Here is a 20000-nt window from a genome sequence, read left to right on the forward strand (position 1 = left end):
GCGCGTTCTGCTCAGGTACGACCTGTTGTTCTATTTGAATACCAGTTTATAAATTCAGTTAGCACCAACCCTCAAATCATCTCTCTCAAATCATCTCAAATCAAATCATCTCAAATATCATCTCATCTCAAATCATCTCAAATCATCTCATCTCAAATCATCTCATCTCATCTCTGAATGAGAAACCTTCAGTGTGCACAACCTATATTTCTCAAGCTGACTTTTATATTGGCGGCATAATGAGGATCTGACTCTGTGACTAGATGAAAAGTAAGACACAGAAGGAAGAAACATTTTGGATTTATTTCAACTTTATTTTCTTAAAGGAGCAGTATGTAACTCTGACCCTAGTGTTTAAAATGGGTACTGCAGTCTAAATTCTAAACATCATAGAGAGCTGCCCCCCCCCCCCCTCCTCTCTATAGTGGATGCCTCACCTCAGGTCACCATGTGGTGGACTCTGAAGCTTCAGTGTTTATCCAGCTCTGCATGGGTCTGTAAACCTTTCTGTGTTCTAACCTCTCTCCATTTTTTCAAAAGCATCTCCAATATTGATCCTAGTTTGAGCACGTTTCTGCTCGTGGAGCTTATTAGAAACATGCAGAGGCTTTTTAGGTCGGGTACAATCACTTCTATCTGAACCACTTCTCTTGACCGCTTCCATCGCTGCAACACCTGTTGACCTGATAACTGCGCAGAATCTAAAGTTAGAAGGAGGACATACTGGCTGCTGCATTGTTGTCAGAGAAGCCAGCACTTCAACATAGCATGTTTCCTTAATGATCAGAGAGTAAGATACCTTTATCATCTCACTCTCTACACAGCTCACTGATTGGACCTTTAGAAACAACAGAATCCTCTCTAGTAAATGTTTGACTTGATATTATTTTGATGTTCTTTTTCTTCTTTCTCTACAGCTCGCTGCCCCAGCCTCTGGAGATACTGGAACTTCCATATTTGAGTCTGAGCCCGGCTGATCTGTCCTATCTGTCCTGCAGCCATCATGTGTCCACGCTGCAGCAGCTGGATCTCAGTGAGAACCGTCTGGAGGAGAGCACCCTGCCCTCCATCCGCCGCCTCCTCTCCCAGGCATCCTGTAGTCTTCAGCATCTTTCTCTAAGTGGGTGTGGCCTGACAGACGGCCTGCTGGCTCTCCTGCTGCCCTCACTGGGAGGCTGCTGCGCCCTCAAGAGTTTAGCTCTGGCCCTGAACCCGCTCTCCATGGCGTGCCTCTTGGACCTGGTGAGGATGGCTGTGAGAATGCCCTCCCTGCGTCACCTCCTGTACCCGAACCCTCTGGAGGACTACCAGCCCGGACTCCCCGACCTGCCCTCCAGCGCTCAGCTCTTAGACTGGCCGCTGGACGGAGCCACAGAGATCAACATGACCAACAGCCAGCTGAACCGGGTGCTGAAGGAGAGCGGGCGCTCCGGCCTCTTCCTCACCTGCGACCTGCTCAACTATGATAAAGACCTGGTGGACTAGAGCGGAGGGGACGCTCGCCGACACACACCAGAGAAATGTCAACATTTGAATTGTATTGATTTTCTGCTTTTTATGAAACCGGATCAACAGTCTTCAGTACAAACAGCCGTGAAGTGAGGCCACAGATTTTTATAAACAGGATCCCGTCCACACGCTGTGAGGGGTCAGAGCTAACCACCTCCAGCCTCCTGTACATCATGTGACCTTTATGACTGAATAACAACAACAAACTCTCACTTTGATCTTTTTAACGTCTGCTCGCTCAACGTTTGAACATTTGTTTCTAAAGAAATATTAACGTTTTTGTTCACTGAAAAAAAAAAACATATCTGGATGAATTCTCTGTAAAGATCTTTTTGATGCATATTTGTCTTCTTGAATATCTTTAAAAATTCCTGATTGTTTTTTCTGTTAATTGAATGTGTTTGTACCAACTCGTCCGTGTGCCATGAAATCATTTACATCCCGCCAGGCGCAGAATAAATCCTCAGAAAGTAACGTGTTGTTTCAGTCCTATCAAAGTATAAAATAAAGCTCTTTATCTTTACGGTGTTTGAGACAAAAGATTTATCATCTGTAGTACTCGACGTACGACTGCTGCTGGATGAAGTAGCGGCGGCGGCTGGAGGCCTTCACCCAGTCGTCCTCCGATTGGACGTGGAAGGGGCGGAGCGTGAGCCGCGGTACAGGCAAACAGATGAAACTCGGGAAGTGAGAGAGGAAAGGACGAGTTCTGAGCGGAGGCAGAATGATCCCTGGAGGACAAAAACACATCGGACATTATGAAGTGAGAAACATGAACGAGACACAAAATGTGAAGTGAAAAGAGAATCTCGCCTGGCGGCCTCCACGTCCTGCTCATGCTGTGAGTCTCTCCCAGACGAAGGATCGGCTGAGAACTACTGAACAAATCAGAACTTTAAAGGATGTTTGTCTTTCAGCAGGAAATCAGTACATGACCTCTACATGACCTCTACAAACCTTTCATTCAGGGGCAGAAGCAGAGTGTTTTTGCGAGCAGCTGGAGCGACACATCGGGTCTTCCTGTACTCGTCTCTCTGCACGCAGCAGAAATAGTTGAGCACATCAACAACGCTGAAGGTCGGATTCTTCCCCTGATACTCGACGTGGTTCCTGGACCGGTGCAAAAAGAAGCAGACAGCAGTTAATCACCTGCAGTAACAACACAGACAACAGCACCATGACCCGCTCTCAGCTGAGTGAGTCACAGAGGAGCGCTGACGAGCAGACGGAGAGACGCTCACTTTAAAAACACTTTTCTTTCTTTTTTACTTTTATTCACCAAGACGTGCATACACACTTCTTCTTACTTCTTCTTAAGCCTTTTGCTCCTCTTGGGTGCATAGGGCCGCTGACAAATATCCTCCATTTCACTCTGTTTGTGGCTTTTCGCTCAAGCTCTCCCCAGTTGAGTCCACTCTCTGACATTTCTGCCTCTACACTTGTTCTCCAGCTGTTCCTGGGGCGACCTCTTTTCCTTTTCCCCTGGGGGTTCCATTTCAGGACTGCTCGGGTCATGTTTGTGGCAGGTTTTCTGAGGGTGTGGCCAATCCAACTCCACTTTCTCTTTCGGATTTGTAAGTCTTTGGGGTCTTGGCTTGTTCTTTTCCACAGGTCCACATTGTTGACTTTGTCTTTCCACCAGATGTTTAATATCCTTCTGAGGCAGGTGTTGATGAATGTTTGCAGCCTGTGTGTTGTGTGTTTTGTTGTTCTCCATGTTTTGGATCCATACAGCATCACTTGTTTAACGTTGGAGTTGAAGATGCGTATCTTAGTGTTTGTGGAGATGTGTTTTGAGCTCCAGATCTATCTGAGCATGTGAAACACCACTCTAGCCTTGTTAATTCTGCTTCTAATGTCGGCCTCTGTCCCTCCAGTGGTGTCCACAACACTGCCTCGGTAGGTGAAAGCTTCTACCTCCTCTAGGGCAGTGCTGTTCAAGAATGTACACACACTCACACAATAAACAAAGAGATACAAACAAGAGGGGAACTGTGGTACGATACGGGTCAGTAAATAAAATGAATGAATTAGAAAGAGGGACAAAATAAGTAAATGAGCAAACAGGACAAAGAAAAACATGGAGGACAGTATACCTCAGTATACCATAAACACAATGATGTCAAATAAAACTGGTGGGAGAGGTTATACACATTCCACTCTCCTCCTCGTTTACCTGCCTGGTTCTGCTGTGGCATCTAAATGGTGGTGAGAATTGTGGAGTATATTTTGTTGAATTCAGTGAGTTGGTTTTTGAGTGTGTCTGATTGTTGTTCCAGTGATATCTGTTGTGTAAGGAGGTTTAACCATTCAAACACTTTTCTCACATGTAGTCAGAAACTCTTCAGGTTAAAGATGTCTCACTACTTTACTCATGTCACACTTGTCTTTGTCACCTTGTATTTGGAGATCCACAACTCCAGCCAACAATCTGCTCTGTGGTGAAGGTGCTTCCAGATGTTAGACGGGTCCCACAGCTCTGAATCCCAGCTCTCCAGCTCTGGCCACAGCCACTCCTCAGCCTCATGGACGCCGGCTGCAGTCAGCATGCCGAGCGCTGTGTCTCTGTGGATGTGATAACACTTTAATACGTTTGTATAACAAATATACAAAAACACTGTGGGCGTCATGATAAACACAATCAAACAGCCAGCAGGTGAAGAGCGACATCAGTCTGCAGTTTCACTTCAAACTCCCCCCTCTCTTTCACCTCTGTTTTAGGCTCCACCCACTTCTACTACACTTCACTACATCAAAAGCGACGTACATCAGAGAGTAAGAACAACACAAGCAAGGATCTAGAAAAAAGGGAACAATGTGAGTAAGAGCAAACGATCAGCTTTGAGTCTGATTGGACACACAGGTGCTGACAGGAAGTGACCAGAGGCAAAGCACAACATTGAGGGCAGTTCTTGAGAGCTCTAATCAGTATAGAAACCATCTTATAAGTCGTCGTTATCAAACAAAAACCATCGTCATTACCATCATCATCATCAATAATATGGAGACCATCATCATTAAGTTAGTAGGTATTCATGAAAGAGCTGGGTCTTTAGCTTTTTCTTAAAGGTGCAGAGGACTTCTAATGGAAAAACAGTAAATATAATGAGCAGAAATCACAATAAACTTCCGGGGGGGGGGGGGGGGCTTGGAACGCTTCTCTGAAGGCTCAGCATGTCAGCCTTTCACATTGTAAACATCGAGAGAGATGGCCGGCACACTCCGGGGCTGAGCCGTCTCTCTCTCTGCAGAGTGCGGTGAAGATGCAGAGTTTTTGCGGTGAGGAGTTTTGGCTGACTGACTCACCGGAGGCCTGATTTCTTAAAAGCCAGAAGAGTGAGAAGCTCTCTCCCGAGGTCGTTGTCGACACACTTGAGCTGCATTAAAAGATAGAGCAACTCAACGAGAGAGGATCGCTCCACGTCCGACTGAAACACAAGATTTAAAAAAAGAAAAATTAAATATTCATCTGCTGCATAAGTTTGCACAGTGAGCATCTGGATCCAGAAGAAAGCCTACCATGTGAGGTTTCATTAATGTGGGCAGCAGATGGACGAGGCGTTGGGAGAGCGTGTGTGCGTTGGGTAAAGCTCGCTGGCTGTGTAGCGCCCGCAGAGCAGCGAGGATCTGGACCTTAGACCGAGGGCTGCAGGAGGTCAGACCGACCAGCAGCTGCAGGGAGAAGTCCTCTGGTGACAGGATGTTTGAGATACACTACACACACACACACACACACACACACACACACACACACACACACACACACACACACACACACACACACACACACACACACACACACACACACACACACACACACACACACACACACACACACACACACACACACACACACACACACACACACACACACACACACACACACACACACACACACACACACACACACACACACACACACACACACACACACACACACACACACACACACACACACACACACACACACACACACACACACACACACACACACACACACACACACACACACACACACATCAACAATGTGCAGGATCTCATTGGATGCTGCTTGACAGATGTGTCTGACTACCTTCTGATCTGGAAAGAGGTCTTTAAACCAGTCTGCTTCTGTAAACTGTTTGAGGAACATCGGGACCTCGGGGGTGGTGCCCCGTGGTGGGAGGGGGGGCGGTGGTGGTGGTGGTACGGGTTTTTGCCTGCGAGGATGTGGAGTTGGAGTTTTTGGTTTGGGTGGAGCTATCGGAGGGATGATCTGTGGAGGCTACAGGGATAAGTACAGATGAAACACACACAGATGAACACACATTTAAGAGCTGCCGTTTAATAAGTTCTTTAGTCTTCTGAGTGATGATGACACAACGCTACATTTCTCGCCCCCTCCCGCTTCTCCACGTCAACGACTTTCTTGGGTTTGACTTTTGGAGCGGGCCGCTGCAGGACACTCATTGGGGTCGTCGGTGTAGACTTTGTTTCTGGAGCCTTTTTCTGCTGCAGATAGAAGAAAAAAGATCAAACATTTGATTTGATTTCACAACTTCAGAAGGTCAACACCTTTTTATTCTTAGTTTTTATATTCAGGTCTAATTACAGATTTTTTTCCTCAACTGTTTATAGGTTCTTGTTTAAATGTAACATATATTTTTATCCCTGCACGGCTTATGTACATTTCTTGTATAAGTCTATTTTAAATTGCACAGTTTAAGTTTGATTCATCTAGGGGGATTCTTTAAATCTTTTTTCAGGTTAATATATATGTATGGGGGGGGGGGGGGCGGGGGGGGGCGTCGGTTTTGTGGTTAATTTGTAACAAATGTTTCATGTCATGTCTTTGTAACCTGCTACTGGATGCTTTGAATTTCCCTCGGGATCAATAAAGTATCTGTCCATCTTTGATTGAACTACACAGTCTTTTCATTAATTAACATTGAGATAAAGAAGTTCTTCTTACCATCTCCACAGTCACAGGGACGTCTCCTTTAGAGTCAGCGCACTTTGCCTTCTTCACCGCAGGAGGATTATGGGGCTTGTAGTCGCGGTATTCTGGATTGAACGGCCGTTTCATGGGGTCAAAGGTGTCTCCCAAATCGATCTGAAAGCAGAGACTCTTCTATGACTGCTCTCTGCTAATTGAGCACACATGTAAGGCATGTGGTGATTCCTGAGAGCAAAACAAAACAACTACTAGGACACAAGCTTAAAGTCTTTATATGTGATTTTTTGATCCAGCAGATGTCGCCCTTGAGCACCAGCATGAAACCAAAACAACTGGCGCTGCATTGTTGTGTTAGCATGCTAATGCTAGCGATCTTTATTCTGCTGGTATCTTCACACTGCATGTAAATTTACCTGAAATGAGCGTGATCTAGAAACACAGTTAAGCAGTGAGTACAGTATGTTATTCTTCTTTTCTCTAGTCCCTCAATTAAACAACTTTTATACACGAGGGGAGGAGTCAGCCGGCCGTCCTGGCGATGTAAACAAAGTGCAGATAGGACTCTGAAAACTCTGAAAACATCACAGACAGTGGGACTCGGGTGTTACACCCATTGTAGACAGTCATGACTCACAGAGGTATTTTCAGAGGAGATACTTGATTTCTACATTTAAGTGTGAAAAATCACATAGAAAGACTTTAAGCATCTGTGGAAAAGAGCAGCTTCAGCCCATCTCAGAGCATAACATGATGATAACATGATGATAACATGATGATAACATGATGATAACATGATAACATGATGATGATAACATGATGATAACATCATGATGATAACATAACATGATGATGATAACATGATGATGATAACATGATGATAACATGATGATGATAACATGATGATAACATGATAACATGATGATGATAACATGATGATAACATGATAACATGATGATGATAACATCATGATAACATGATAACATGATGATGATAACATCATGATAACATCATGATGATAACATGATGATGATAACATGATAACATGATGATGATAACATGATGATAACATGATGATGATAACATGATGATGATAACATGATGATAACATGATGATGATAACATGATGATAACATGATTATGATAACATGATGATAACATGATAACATGATGATGATAACATGATGATAACATGATGATGATAACATGATGATAACATCATGATGATAACATGATGATAACATGTAAACATGATGATGATAACATGATGATAACATGATGATGATAACATGATGATAACATGATAACATGATGATGATAACATGATGATGATAACATGATAACATGATGATGATAACATGATGATAACATGATGATGATAACGTGATGATGATAACATGATGATAACATGATGATAACATGATGACAACATCATGATGATAACATGATGATAAAATGATGATAACATGATAACATGATGATGATAACATGATAACATGATGATGATAACATGATGATAACATGATGATGATAACATGATGATAACATGATGATAACATGATGATGATAACATGATGATAACATGATGATAACATGATGATAACATGATGATGATAACATGATAACATGATGATAACATGATGATAACATGATGATGATAACATGATGATAACATGATGACAACATGATGATGATAACATGATGATAACATGATGATAACATGATAACATGATGATAACATGATAACATGATGATAACATGATGACAACATCATGATGATAACATGATGATAACATGATAACATCATGATGATAACATGATGATAACATGATAACATCATGATGATAACATGATGATAACATCATGATGATAACATGATGATAACATGATAACATCATGATGATAACATGATGATAACATGATAACATCATGATGATAACATGATGATAACATGATAACATCATGATAACATGATAACATCATGATGATAACATGATGATAACATGATAACATCATGATGATAACATCATGATAACATGATGATAACATGATGATAACATGATAACATGATGATGATAACATGATGATAACATGATGATGATAACATGATGATGATAACATGACGATGATAACATGACGATGATAACATGACGATGATAACATGAGGATAACATGATGATAACATGATGATGATAACATGATGATAACATGATAACATGATGATGATAACATGATGATAACATGATGATGATAACATGATGATAACATGATGATGATAACATGATGATAACATGATGATGATAACATGATAACATGATGATGATAACATGATGATAACATGATGATAACATGATGATAACATGATGATGATAACATGATGATAACATGATGATAACATGATGATAACATGATGATGATAACATGATGATAACATGATGATAACATGATGATAACATGATGATAACATGATGATGATAACATGATGATAACATGATGATAACATGATGATGATAACATGATGATAACATGATGATGATAACATGATGATAACATGATGATAACATGATGATGCATTAAAGGTAAGAGGAGAAGAGAGATGAACCTTTAGATGTAGGGGCAGCCCATATAAAATCTTCATGTAGTGATCAAAAGCCTCCCTCTTGGTTTCCTTTGTGCTCCGAGGTTTCTCTTTCCTGCATCTGACCGAGCCTTCAATGAGAGCAGACAGGTCCATGTCTGACTCCTGCAGAACAACACAGAGGAGATCATCTCAGGGTTTAAAGTTTCTGACTCACTGACACCAGGTAACATGTCCTACTCACCCTCTGTCTCCACACGTCTCGGCTCAGAGAGACATTTCTCCCGATTGTTTTCAATTCCTCACCTTCCTCTCCGTCTACACTTGGGATCCTGTTGTCAACAACACAGCTCCTTTCTTATTGGCTCGTTGATTTTGGTGATTCTTAATATATGACATGAATAAAATCTTACTTTCTTTCTTGATTCTGGATGACAGGAAAGTCTGAAACTCGCTCGGCACAGAAAGTGTGAAGAAGCTGTATGAAGAGAGGAAACATGTGTGATATATTTGACAGCTTGTCTTGATAAAATGTCTGAATGATGACATCATCAAGAGGTGATTAAAAACCATTTGTTGGTAGATGTGCGGCAGGAACTTTGAACAATCCATCCTGTACAAATCTCCTCTGATGCCCAGAAAGAGTTCACCTCCAAAACCACTGGAAGCCAAACTCTGAGGCTCTGCATTCATCTGCAGAGTACTACACACACACACAGAGTCACACACACACACTCACACACACACACAGACAGACACACACACACACACACACACACACACACACACACAGATATACACACACACAGATACACACACACACACAGACACACACACACACAGACACACACACACACACACACACACAGACACACACACACACACACACACACACACACACACACACACACAGATATACACACACACAGATACACACACACACACAGACACACACACACACTCACACACACACACACACAGACACACACACACACACACACACACACACACACACACACACACACACACACACACACACACAGATATACACACACACAGATACACACACACACAGACACACACACACACACACACACACACACAGATATACACACACACAGATACACACACACACAGACACACACACACACACACACACACACACACACAGACACACACACACACACACACACACACACACACACACACACACACACACACACACAGATATACACACACACAGATACACACACACACACACAGACACACACACAGACACACACACACACTCACACACACACACACACAGACACACACACACACACACACACACACACACACACACACACACACACACACACACAGATATACACACACACAGATACACACACACAGACACACACACACACACACACACACACACACAGACACACACACACACACACACACACACACACACACACACACAGATATACACACACACAGATACACACACACACACACAGACACACACACACACTCACACACACACACACACAGACACACACACACACACACACACACACACACACACACACACACACACACACACACACAGATATACACACACACAGATACACACACACACACACACAGATATACACACACACACACACACAGAGACACACACACATACACACACACACACACACACACAGAGTCACACACACACACACACACACACACACACAGAGACACACACATACACACACATACACACACAGACACACACACACACACAGACACACACACACACACACACACACACACACACACACACACACACACAGACACACAGATACACACACACACACACACAGATATACACACACACACACACACAGAGACACACACACATACACACACACACACACACACAGAGTCACACACACACACACACACACACACACACACACAGAGACACACACATACACACACATACACACACAGAGTCACACACAGACATACACACACACTCACACACACACACACACAGACACACACACACACACACACACACACACACACACACACACACACACACACACACACACACAGAGACAGAGACACACACACACAGACACACACACACACACACACACACACACACACAGAGACAGAGACACACACACACAGACACACACACACACACACACACACACACACACACACACACACACATATAAAGCTCTCCATGTTGCACATCAGGACAAACAGCTGGAGGTTCGGAGCTCTCACCTGAGAAGTTTATTCTGCTCACTCCAGACACACACAGTCCGGTCCAGACTGCAGGACACACACACATCCAGATCAGGACACACACACACACCTGAGAGAAAAACACAACTGCAGCGAGTCATTCACAAACAAATCAACAGATTCACACACAGGACTTTAACCGACCTGTGATGTGGTCTGAGTGTCCCTCTGGGGGCGGGGCTTCAGCCGGACTCTGCTGGAGGAGGTTTAAGTGGACCAGCTTGTAGGTGCCACTGCTGGGATCGTGGTGGGTCAGGACCAGGCGGGGCACAAGAGCCGCCAGGTGGACCTGAGGCAGAGCGCAGTGTAGACTGACCTGCAGGCTCAGACACTCCTCGAAGAAAGGGTTAACCTTCCACACCACCAAGGTCAAGTCCTCACCTGGGGGGAGGAGCCACAGGGTTACATCATCACACCGGACCAATGAACCAAAGAGGGCCGTGTGAAATACTGAACTACACATCAGAACTGGATCACAGACTACACATCAGAACCGGATCAGAGACTACACATCAGAACCGGATCACAGACTACACATCAGAACCGGATCAGAGACTACACATCAGAACCGGATCACAGACTACACATCAGAACCGGATCACAGACTACACATCGGAACTGGATCACAGACTACACATCAGAACCGGACCTGGTCTCTGGGTTTGAATGCAGACCTGTTGTCAGGAGGTAGCTGTGCTCGGGGTACACGTGCGTTGCGGTGACTCTCTGGCCGTTGTGCGCCGGCGTCCTGCACATGACCTTCCCGTCACTGAACCTCAGAACGCTCACGCAGCCTCCGGCGTGTCCGAGGACGATCAGAAAGCTGCAGAGTGAGGAAGAGAACGATGAAGAATCAAGAGAAGAAGAGATTCATAAAAAACAGATTTAAAGTCTTTATATGTGATGTTTTGATCCAGCAGATGTCGCCCTTGAGCACCAGCATGAAACCAAAACAACTGGCGCTGCATTGTTGTGTTAGCATGCTAATGCTAGCGATCTTTATTCTGCTGGTATCTTCACACTGCATGTAAATTTACCTGAAATGAGCGTGATCTAGAAACACAGTTAAGCAGTGAGTACAGTATGTTATTCTTCTTTTCTCTAGTCCCTCAATTAAACAACTTTTATACACGAGGGGAGGAGTCAGCCGGCCGTCCTGGCGATGTAAACAAAGTGAAGATAGGACTCTGAAAACTCTGAAAACATCACAGACAGTGGGACTCGGGTGTTACACCCATTGTAGACAGTCATGACTCACAGAGTTATTTTCAGAGGAGATATTTGATTAAACAGAAGAAACTTCTCACATGTTCTTGTCATCGTGGAGATCTTTCTTCTTCCTCTGGCTGCTTCCTCTGCCGTCCTGCAGACTCCTCCACTCCTCCAGAGCGTTCTGTGTTTCTCTCACATGGCAGTAGAGTACCATGCAGCATGCCGCGCCGGGGACAGGCAGATTTTGGGCGTCCTCTTCAGTCACATGGTCTTTGCGCTGCCAGGGTCCCTGTCCCCTCCCCCGCCACTCATTCATCAAAGTGACCGGATTGGTCAGCGTGTTAGCTTGTAGCAGCGTCCCTGTATCGGTCAGCGCTAACAGGATCTCTTTCTGCAGGCAGTAGTCTGCACACGAAACCCTCTGCTCCACCCTGAAAGAAGTCAACAACGCTCCGGTTTCCGCGGCAACCAGTGAGATGTCCCCGTCGCCGCTCACACACAGAACTCTGGTGGGGAAGGGAGCAGGAAAGGAGGTGACTAGGATTTGTCTCAGAGGAGCTTTTTGGCGTCGTTCCAGTGCGCAGTGGAGTGTGTACAAGTTTCTGATGGACCAGAAGTCGACCCCGCGGCGAGAGAAGGAGAAGAAAGCGTCTCCCTTCCTCGTGCCACCGATGCTCATCGGAGGGTTGTCCCGCTCTGTGTGGACGCACTGAACCGCGTCACCGTCTTCCACGCTCCAGCAGCGGATGGAACAATCGTTTGCAGCCGACAGCAGCATGTTCAGAGACGGGCAGAAGAACAGAGAGGTCACAACACCTGGACAGAAAAAAACATTTAGTGACCTCATCTTAACCCTCATGACTCATTATGGACTTTTTTGTCCATTTGGTCAAATGTCTCCTCTTCATCTGTGCATCATTTTGTCTGTTAGTGCATATGGAACACATTTTTTGTAAGAAAGTCTCTCTTGACACATTTTGGAATGCACATTTTATTTTTTTTAATAGATCAATAGAACACTGAAACATGTTTACTCCCCTCTGAAGTCACTCAGGACAAACATGTCCACTTCCAAAAAACTGATCTAAAAATAGAACAGACTGATATTTCTTTCTACTTTTTTCTGCATAAATCTCTTAAACAACTTCAGCCCTGCTCAAAACTATCAAACATTGAATAATTATCAGGAATTTAACCCTTTAAATGCCAGAATCATGCAATCAAACTGGCATTTAAAGGGTTAAATTCCTGATAATTATTCAATGTTTGATAGTTTTGAGCAGGGCTGAAGTTGTTTAAGAGATTTATGCAGAAAAAAGTAGAAAGAAATATCAATCTGTTCTATTTTTAGATCAGTTTTTTGTCCTTTGTGATTTCAGAGGTTAGTAAATGAAACTGATGTCTGAGGGTTAAAGGAGCATAAAGAAAGTGAATGAACACTAAACCGTTACCTCCTTCAAAAGCCACGCGGCCTTCCCAATCAGGACCCCAGACCTGAATGGAGCGCTCTTGGGACGCCGTGATCAGACAGTCAAGCTGAGCGCAGAACGCCACAGCAGTGATATCTCTGAAACAGAAAGAGGTTCAACTCATATGCCGCCATTTCCACATTGTCTAAAAAGATTCAAAAGAACAGCACGCACCCCGAGCAGAGATCCATCTTGTGCTCCAAAACCGTCCCGCCATCGAGGTCGACCACCGTCACCACATGTCCACACACAACGAAGGCCCTGTGAGGCTTCTCAAACCGTGGAGGAGCCAACGCCATGTGAGTGAACGTCCGGCGCCGCAGCCCTTCCTCCATCTTCAACCTGCACTTCATGAGCGTCACTGACCACACACACACATTCCCGGCGCCCGCCGTCACCAGCTCTGCAGAGTGCTCCGCGGCCTCACACACACGTATGTCCAGGGCGTCCCGAGCGGCCTCCAGGGGGCGTAACTCGTCGTCCAAGAGTGTGAAGACGGGCCCTGGACCCCAGCCGACGAGCCGCTGTGAGATGTTTGTTTGGACGAGGCCGGTGAAGGCGAGCCGAGCCGACGCCGTCTGCTTATGGCCGTCTGGTGTGTAAAAGCAAACGGAGCCGTTGGTGTGGAGGCCGATGAACGCCGCGGCGGCTTCAGAGAACATCATGAAACGCACAGGACTGTCACAGGAGAAGTGCTGCGTGGGGTGGAGAGTGTGAGTGAACACATCGTGGTCTCTCTTTTTCACCTGAAGGAAGAAAAGAGAGAACGAGATCTGAAAACACAGACAGAAGGTGAACGCCATGCAGACTCACTCTACCTGTCCCGTAGCTACAATTCTACAATTCACTTATCAGACTCTTTTATCCAAAGCGACGTACATCAGAGAGTAAGAACAACACAAGCAAGGATCTAGAAAAAAGGGAACAATGTGAGTAAGAGCAAACGATCAGCTTTGAGTCTGATTGGACACACAGGTGCTGACAGGAAGTGACCAGAGGCAAAGCACAACATTGAGGGCAGTTCTTGAGAGCTCTAATCAGTATAGAAACCATCTTATAAGTCGTTATCAAACAAAAACCATCGTCATTACCATCATCATCATCAATAATATGGAGACCATCATCATTAAGTTAGTAGGTATTCATAAAGAGCTGGGTCTTTAGCTTTTTCTTAAAGGTGCAGAGGGACTCTGCAGATCACATGGAGTTTGGTTAGCTGGCTTCACCTTTTCTTTGAAGGACGTCTGCTCTCCGAGTATCCTCCCATCTGATGTTCCATGTTCTTGAGGTTGTAGCCCCCGATCAGGACTGGGGAGTACTACTGTTGTACCGGGTATCACCATCGTCACCACTTTCTTCTTTTTTTATATTTGGCTTTAAGACACTGTCTCTCCTCCCACCCTCTGGAAGCAGATACAGGACCATCAAAACAAACACAAACACACTGAGGAACTATTTCTTTCCAGAGGCATTAAGGCCCCGCCCACTTTGTCAAGAAAAAGCTGGTACCCCCCCACAGGATAAAATCCCAACAGAATAGATCTACACACACTCCTCTTACCATAAGACCTTTGTATTAACTATCCAGGAAGTGTTTATCATGCTTTTAGTCAATATGTGTCAACTGTGTTTTGTCCTCTTTTTTCAAAAATGACAGAGTCTAGCCTCGGCACAGCTTGGACAGTTTCATTTATTAAAGGGTAGCTTATGATATTAACAAAGTATTGAATAGGTTATTTAAGGGTAATTCTTAAACATCTGATGTTATACAATCCACTGGCTATGTATATCGCCTAACAACACATATATCATCATCATCATCATCATCATTATCATCATCTTAGACTCAGGAGTCCATCAGAAAACATATAAAAAACAAGCAAAATAAAAACACATACAGACAAAACATCACCAACATTATAAAAGACAACTGTACCAGTGTCACCACAAGGAGGACTGGTATCACACAGAACTATGACTGGTATCACACAGAACTATGACTGGTATCACACAGAACTATGACTGGTATCACACAGAACTCTGACTGGTATCACACAGAACTATGACTGGTATCGAACTATGACTGGTATCGCACAGAACTATGACTGGTATCGCACAGAACTATGACTGGTATCGAACTATGACTGGTATCGCACAGAACTATGACTGGTATCACACAGAACTATGACTGGTATCACACAGAACTATGACTGGTATCGAACTATGACTGGTATCACACAGAACTATGACTGGTATCGAACTATGACTGGTATCGCACAGAACTATGACTGGTATCGAACTATGACTGGTATCACACAGAACTATGACTGGTATCACACAGAACTATGACTGGTATCACACAGAACTCTGACTGGTATCGAACTATGACTGGTATCACACAGAAATATGACTGGTATCGAACTATGACTGGTATCGAACAGAACTATGACTGGTATCACACAGAACTATGACTGGTATCACACAGAACTATGACTGGTATCGAACAGAACTATGACTGGTATCACACAGAACTATGACTGGTATCACACAGAACTATGACTGGTATCGAACTATGACTGGTATCGAACAGAACTATGACTGGTATCACACAGAACTATGACTGGTATCGAACTATGACTGGTATCGAACAGAACTATGACTGGTATCACACAGAACTATGACTGGTATCGAACTATGACTGGTATCACACAGAACTATGACTGGTATCACACAGAACTATGACTGGTATCGAACTATGACTGGTATCACACAGAACTATGACTGGGATTAGTCAACAGCATAATGATGGAATTCTGAGAATCCTTCAATCTACAGATACATTTGTACATTAAGTTTCTCATAAGAGCCTGAAAATTGTTTACTCCTTCATCACAAAATAACTCACTCACACTTGTCCATGGAGGTTTTTTAAACAGTATTCTCAGGGAGTCATTATATACAACTTTAAGCTTTTGTAAGCTTAACTTTTTAAAGCCTTTTATATATATTTTTAATCATTTGTTCAGGCTGAATATGGCCACAGAAAAGAACATCCTAATGTCCCTTGACACTGAGCTCTTTATGGATAGAGTTGCAGAAACCAGTGATGAGTAAACTTTTCTTTAAGTACATTTTCATTAACAACCTATAAACAAAGTTTCTATCCTCCAAGTTCAAGTTCATTTAGGTTAGCCTTCTTTGAGAGTGTTCTGAAATACTTTTGTTTTGTTATAAATCAAGAAATGATCACTGATTGTTAAATGTTATCATCTGTGAATATCTTCAGTCTAGCAGGCTTGTGGGATTGTATCTTGAAATGATGGCAAGTGGTTATTTAAACACGAAATCATGTATCAGCTGTGGGCCTAAATTTTGGAAAAAGTCCAAAGTCTGTCCCTGGGGGGGTCCCTGTCCCTGGGGGGGTCCCTGTCCCTGGGGGGGTCCCTGTCCCTGGGGGGGTCCCTGTCCCTGCGGGGGGTCCCTGTCCCTGGGGGGGTCCCTGTCCCTGGGGGGGTCCCTGTCCCTGGGGGGGTCCCCGTCCCCACTTTGGGAACAGATGCTCGACTGTCTGCTCTGTTTGGAGCTCCACAAAGACTAAAGGTGCTTACTCAGGGACTATACTTGAATACAAAAGGGGCACGGTGGCCTAGTGGTTGGTGTGCGTGCCCCATTTGCAGAAGCTGTGGTCACTCTGGCAGACGGTGCGGGTTCAAGTCCGACCTGTGGCTCCTTTTCTCTCTAAAATAAAAACCTGTACTTGAGCATGAGCTAACTAACAGTTTCCTGTTTTAATTTGATATTAAAAGTTTGTTGGTCTGAAACACTTATTGAACCACAGACACGAACACCGAATAAAAAGATACACTCACCTCTTCAGCTGAGAGCTTACCTTCAGAATCCACCTGAAGAAGTTACAGATTTTAAATCACCAGGTGTCAACCTCCCAGCGTCAGGTGCTTCAGACCCCGGATGTAAGTCCCGTGACTTTTAATCTGCGACTCTTTCATTTCATAAACTTTTAAAATCAGCCCCACCAAAAGTTCAAGTAAAGTTTGTTCAGAGCCGCAGTGTCCGCGAGTGCGGCCCCGTGTTGCTATGGTTACGAGTCGCTCGGTAACTTCCCCGTGTTGCTATGGTTACGAGTCGCTCGGTAACTTCCCCGTGTTGCTATGGTTACGAGTCGCTCGGCAACTTCCCCGTGTTGCTATGGTTACGAGTCGCTCGGTAGCGAAATAATTCAGTTCTTGTTGTTTTGATTTCTGGCCCTTGTTGATTCTTTTTGTCTTTGCTCCAGTTTGTTGTCTGCCTGATATTTACTTTTGGAAAAGTTTGATTTTTATTCTTTATTTTTATATATAATCCCCTCTAGTCTTAATTTATGTTTAAATTAACTTGTTCCTGTGTTTTCTGTGTTTGTTGCTGTTGTATGTTCATCCTCTTTAAGAGTTTGTATAAAGATTTTTTGTATATGTTAAATTTGTTAATAAAGACGGTTAAAAAAAAATTAATAATAATAATAAAAAAACGCAGCAAAATAATATTTATAAAATAAAATAATTTTAAAAACTTTTAAGAAGTGCTGTAGTTAAAAAACACACTGAACAACGTCACACTACCTTTGTACGACGGAGGATTAGAGCCATGTTACATTTTTATTTTATTTTTTATTTCAAGATTAAACTCGTAAATTTACGACTTTAATCTCGAAATTATTATTTTTTTTAACTTAATCCTCCGTCGTTCCTTTGTGTATTTTGGAAATTAACTAAATAACTTTCCTTTTTAAAAACACGATCAGGGCTGAGGTATAACCAGTTTATTTTTATATAAAACTATACGTGTTGATCAGGTACAAATCTTTGACAAACAGTAGAAATATTTACATGTTTTTACTTTCTGTATGAAACACATGAAGTTAGCTGGTTGTCTGTGGGGAATCTTTGGTGTCCTCTCTGAGCTGTCAATGCAAACATGTTCACTCAGGTTTAAAGGTGTCTTCACTTTACGATGTGTGATCTTTGTGCTCGTCTGAAGTTCATCCGTCCAGAAGAAGAAGTCACATCAGCAGAGTTTCAGAAGGCGTCGCCCATCACACTTTCTAACTTCTCCTCTTCTGCCATCACAGGAACAGTAAACTTTCTGGAGAAATACAGCATTTCTATTTTCCCTGACTCGTGTGCCAGCCCGATTCCTGAGTATGTGTTGTGTTGTCCCGAGTCTCCAAACGTGGCCACGGCCGTCACCCTGAGGAGAGAACACAACGTTTACAGCGAACAGCAGCGGGACAGAAGAGAGGCTCCAGCAGTGACTGTCTGCTGTTACCTGTCACTGTGAATCCTCTCCGTCACCACAGGCTCAGAGTCGCTGCTCATCAGGTCCCAGATGTGCAGCTTAGAGGCGCCGTCCAGGGCACAGAAGACTGCTGGTCTGGTTTTGGTCCAGTGCAGCGACACCACAGCTTCACCTGCTGTCCACTGGGCCACAGGCTGCTCATGACTCACTGCATGCAGCCTGATGCTGCCATCACTGCAACCCACCTGGAGGAAAACCATTCAGAGTATCATCAGAGCTTTAGTTCATGTTTACAGCAGTTCAATCTATTGTGTGCATATCATGAATCACTTGCAGGCCACATCTCTTAAATGTTCTTTATTTAAAGTCTTTATTTGTGATTTTTAACCCTTAAATGTAGAAATCAAGTATCTCCTCTGAAAATAACTCTGTGAGTCATGACTGTCTACAATGGGTGTAACACCCGAGTCCCACTGTCTGTGATGTTTTCAGAGTTTTCAGAGTCCTATCTTCACTTTGTTTACATCGCCAGGACGGCCGGCTGACTCCTCCCCTCGTGTATAAAAGTTGTTTAATTGAGGGACTAGAGAAAAGAAGAATAACATACTGTACTCACTGCTTAACTGTGTTTCTAGATCACGCTCATTTCAGGTAAATTTACATGCAGTGTGAAGATACCAGCAGAATAAAGATCACTAGCATTAGCATG

General features: G+C 43.7%; 3 protein-coding genes and 1 long non-coding RNA gene across 6 annotated transcripts in view; 1 reads left to right on the forward strand and 3 right to left on the reverse strand.

Moving 5' to 3' along the window:
* The window catches only part of si:ch73-174h16.4 (leucine-rich repeat-containing protein 14), a 3560-nt gene extending 1577 nt beyond the window's left edge, over window positions 1-1983 (forward strand). Inside the window, 2 exon segments of the mRNA XM_020625878.2 lie at window positions 1-15; window positions 918-1983. The exon segment at window positions 1-15 is cut by the window's left edge and continues 353 nt beyond it. Coding sequence (XP_020481534.2) covers window positions 1-15; window positions 918-1485 — 583 coding nt within the window. The 3' untranslated portion in view covers window positions 1486-1983.
* Window positions 1984-2049: 66 nt separating this feature from the next.
* LOC136177224 (uncharacterized) lies at window positions 2050-3076 on the reverse strand. 2 transcript variants are annotated; one of them, XR_010664861.1, is made up of 3 exons: window positions 2467-3076; window positions 2323-2384; window positions 2050-2240 (listed from the first exon to the last, which is right to left on the reverse strand). It is a non-coding gene; the product is annotated as an uncharacterized lncRNA (long non-coding RNA). The 2 variants fall into 2 exon arrangements; XR_010664860.1 differs by having other exon boundaries at window positions 2323-2387.
* Window positions 3077-3433: 357 nt separating this feature from the next.
* On the reverse strand, window positions 3434-14825 carry wdr97 (WD repeat domain 97). Of its 2 annotated transcripts, XM_065949039.1 has the most exons (15): window positions 13982-14825; window positions 12626-13346; window positions 11993-12141; window positions 11463-11699; window positions 11298-11388; window positions 9591-9723; window positions 9434-9498; window positions 9265-9352; window positions 9045-9185; window positions 6461-6601; window positions 5878-6000; window positions 5582-5773; window positions 5029-5223; window positions 4816-4937; window positions 3434-4074 (listed from the first exon to the last, which is right to left on the reverse strand). In XM_065949039.1, exons 2-15 carry the CDS (start codon window positions 13306-13308, stop codon window positions 3882-3884), a joined length of 2553 nt encoding a protein of 850 aa, XP_065805111.1. In that variant the 5' UTR covers window positions 13309-13346; window positions 13982-14825; the 3' UTR covers window positions 3434-3881. The 2 variants fall into 2 exon arrangements, with proteins under 2 accessions (XP_065805111.1, XP_065805110.1); XM_065949038.1 differs by lacking the exon at window positions 13982-14825 and having other exon boundaries at window positions 12626-13634.
* A 3975-nt stretch (window positions 14826-18800) lies between these two features.
* The window catches only part of dync2i1 (dynein 2 intermediate chain 1), a gene marked incomplete at its 5' end in the record, with an annotated part of 5598 nt that continues 4398 nt past the window's right edge, over window positions 18801-20000 (reverse strand). Inside the window, 2 exon segments of the mRNA XM_065948674.1 lie at window positions 18801-19243; window positions 19322-19536. Coding sequence (XP_065804746.1) covers window positions 19072-19243; window positions 19322-19536 — 387 coding nt within the window.

Source organism: Labrus bergylta, chromosome 20 (genome assembly GCF_963930695.1).
Source record: "Labrus bergylta chromosome 20, fLabBer1.1, whole genome shotgun sequence".
In the NCBI taxonomy this organism is placed as follows: domain Eukaryota; kingdom Metazoa; phylum Chordata; class Actinopteri; order Labriformes; family Labridae; genus Labrus; species Labrus bergylta.

What these genes read in the sequence shown, in the direction of transcription:
- wdr97 (XM_065949038.1), bottom strand. Translation starts at nt 13,389, where the DNA reads ATGAGGGTTAAGATGAGGTCACTAAATGTTTTTTTCTGTCCAGGTGTT. An exon ending in CAGCTACCTCCTGACAACAG is followed by an intron (nt 11,700 to 11,992) that starts GTCTGCATTCAA and finishes TCCTCCCCCCAG; the next exon opens with GTGAGGACTTGACCTTGGTG. An exon ending in TCCCTGTGACTGTGGAGATG is followed by an intron (nt 6,001 to 6,460) that starts GTAAGAAGAACT and finishes TTCTATCTGCAG; the next exon opens with CAGAAAAAGGCTCCAGAAAC.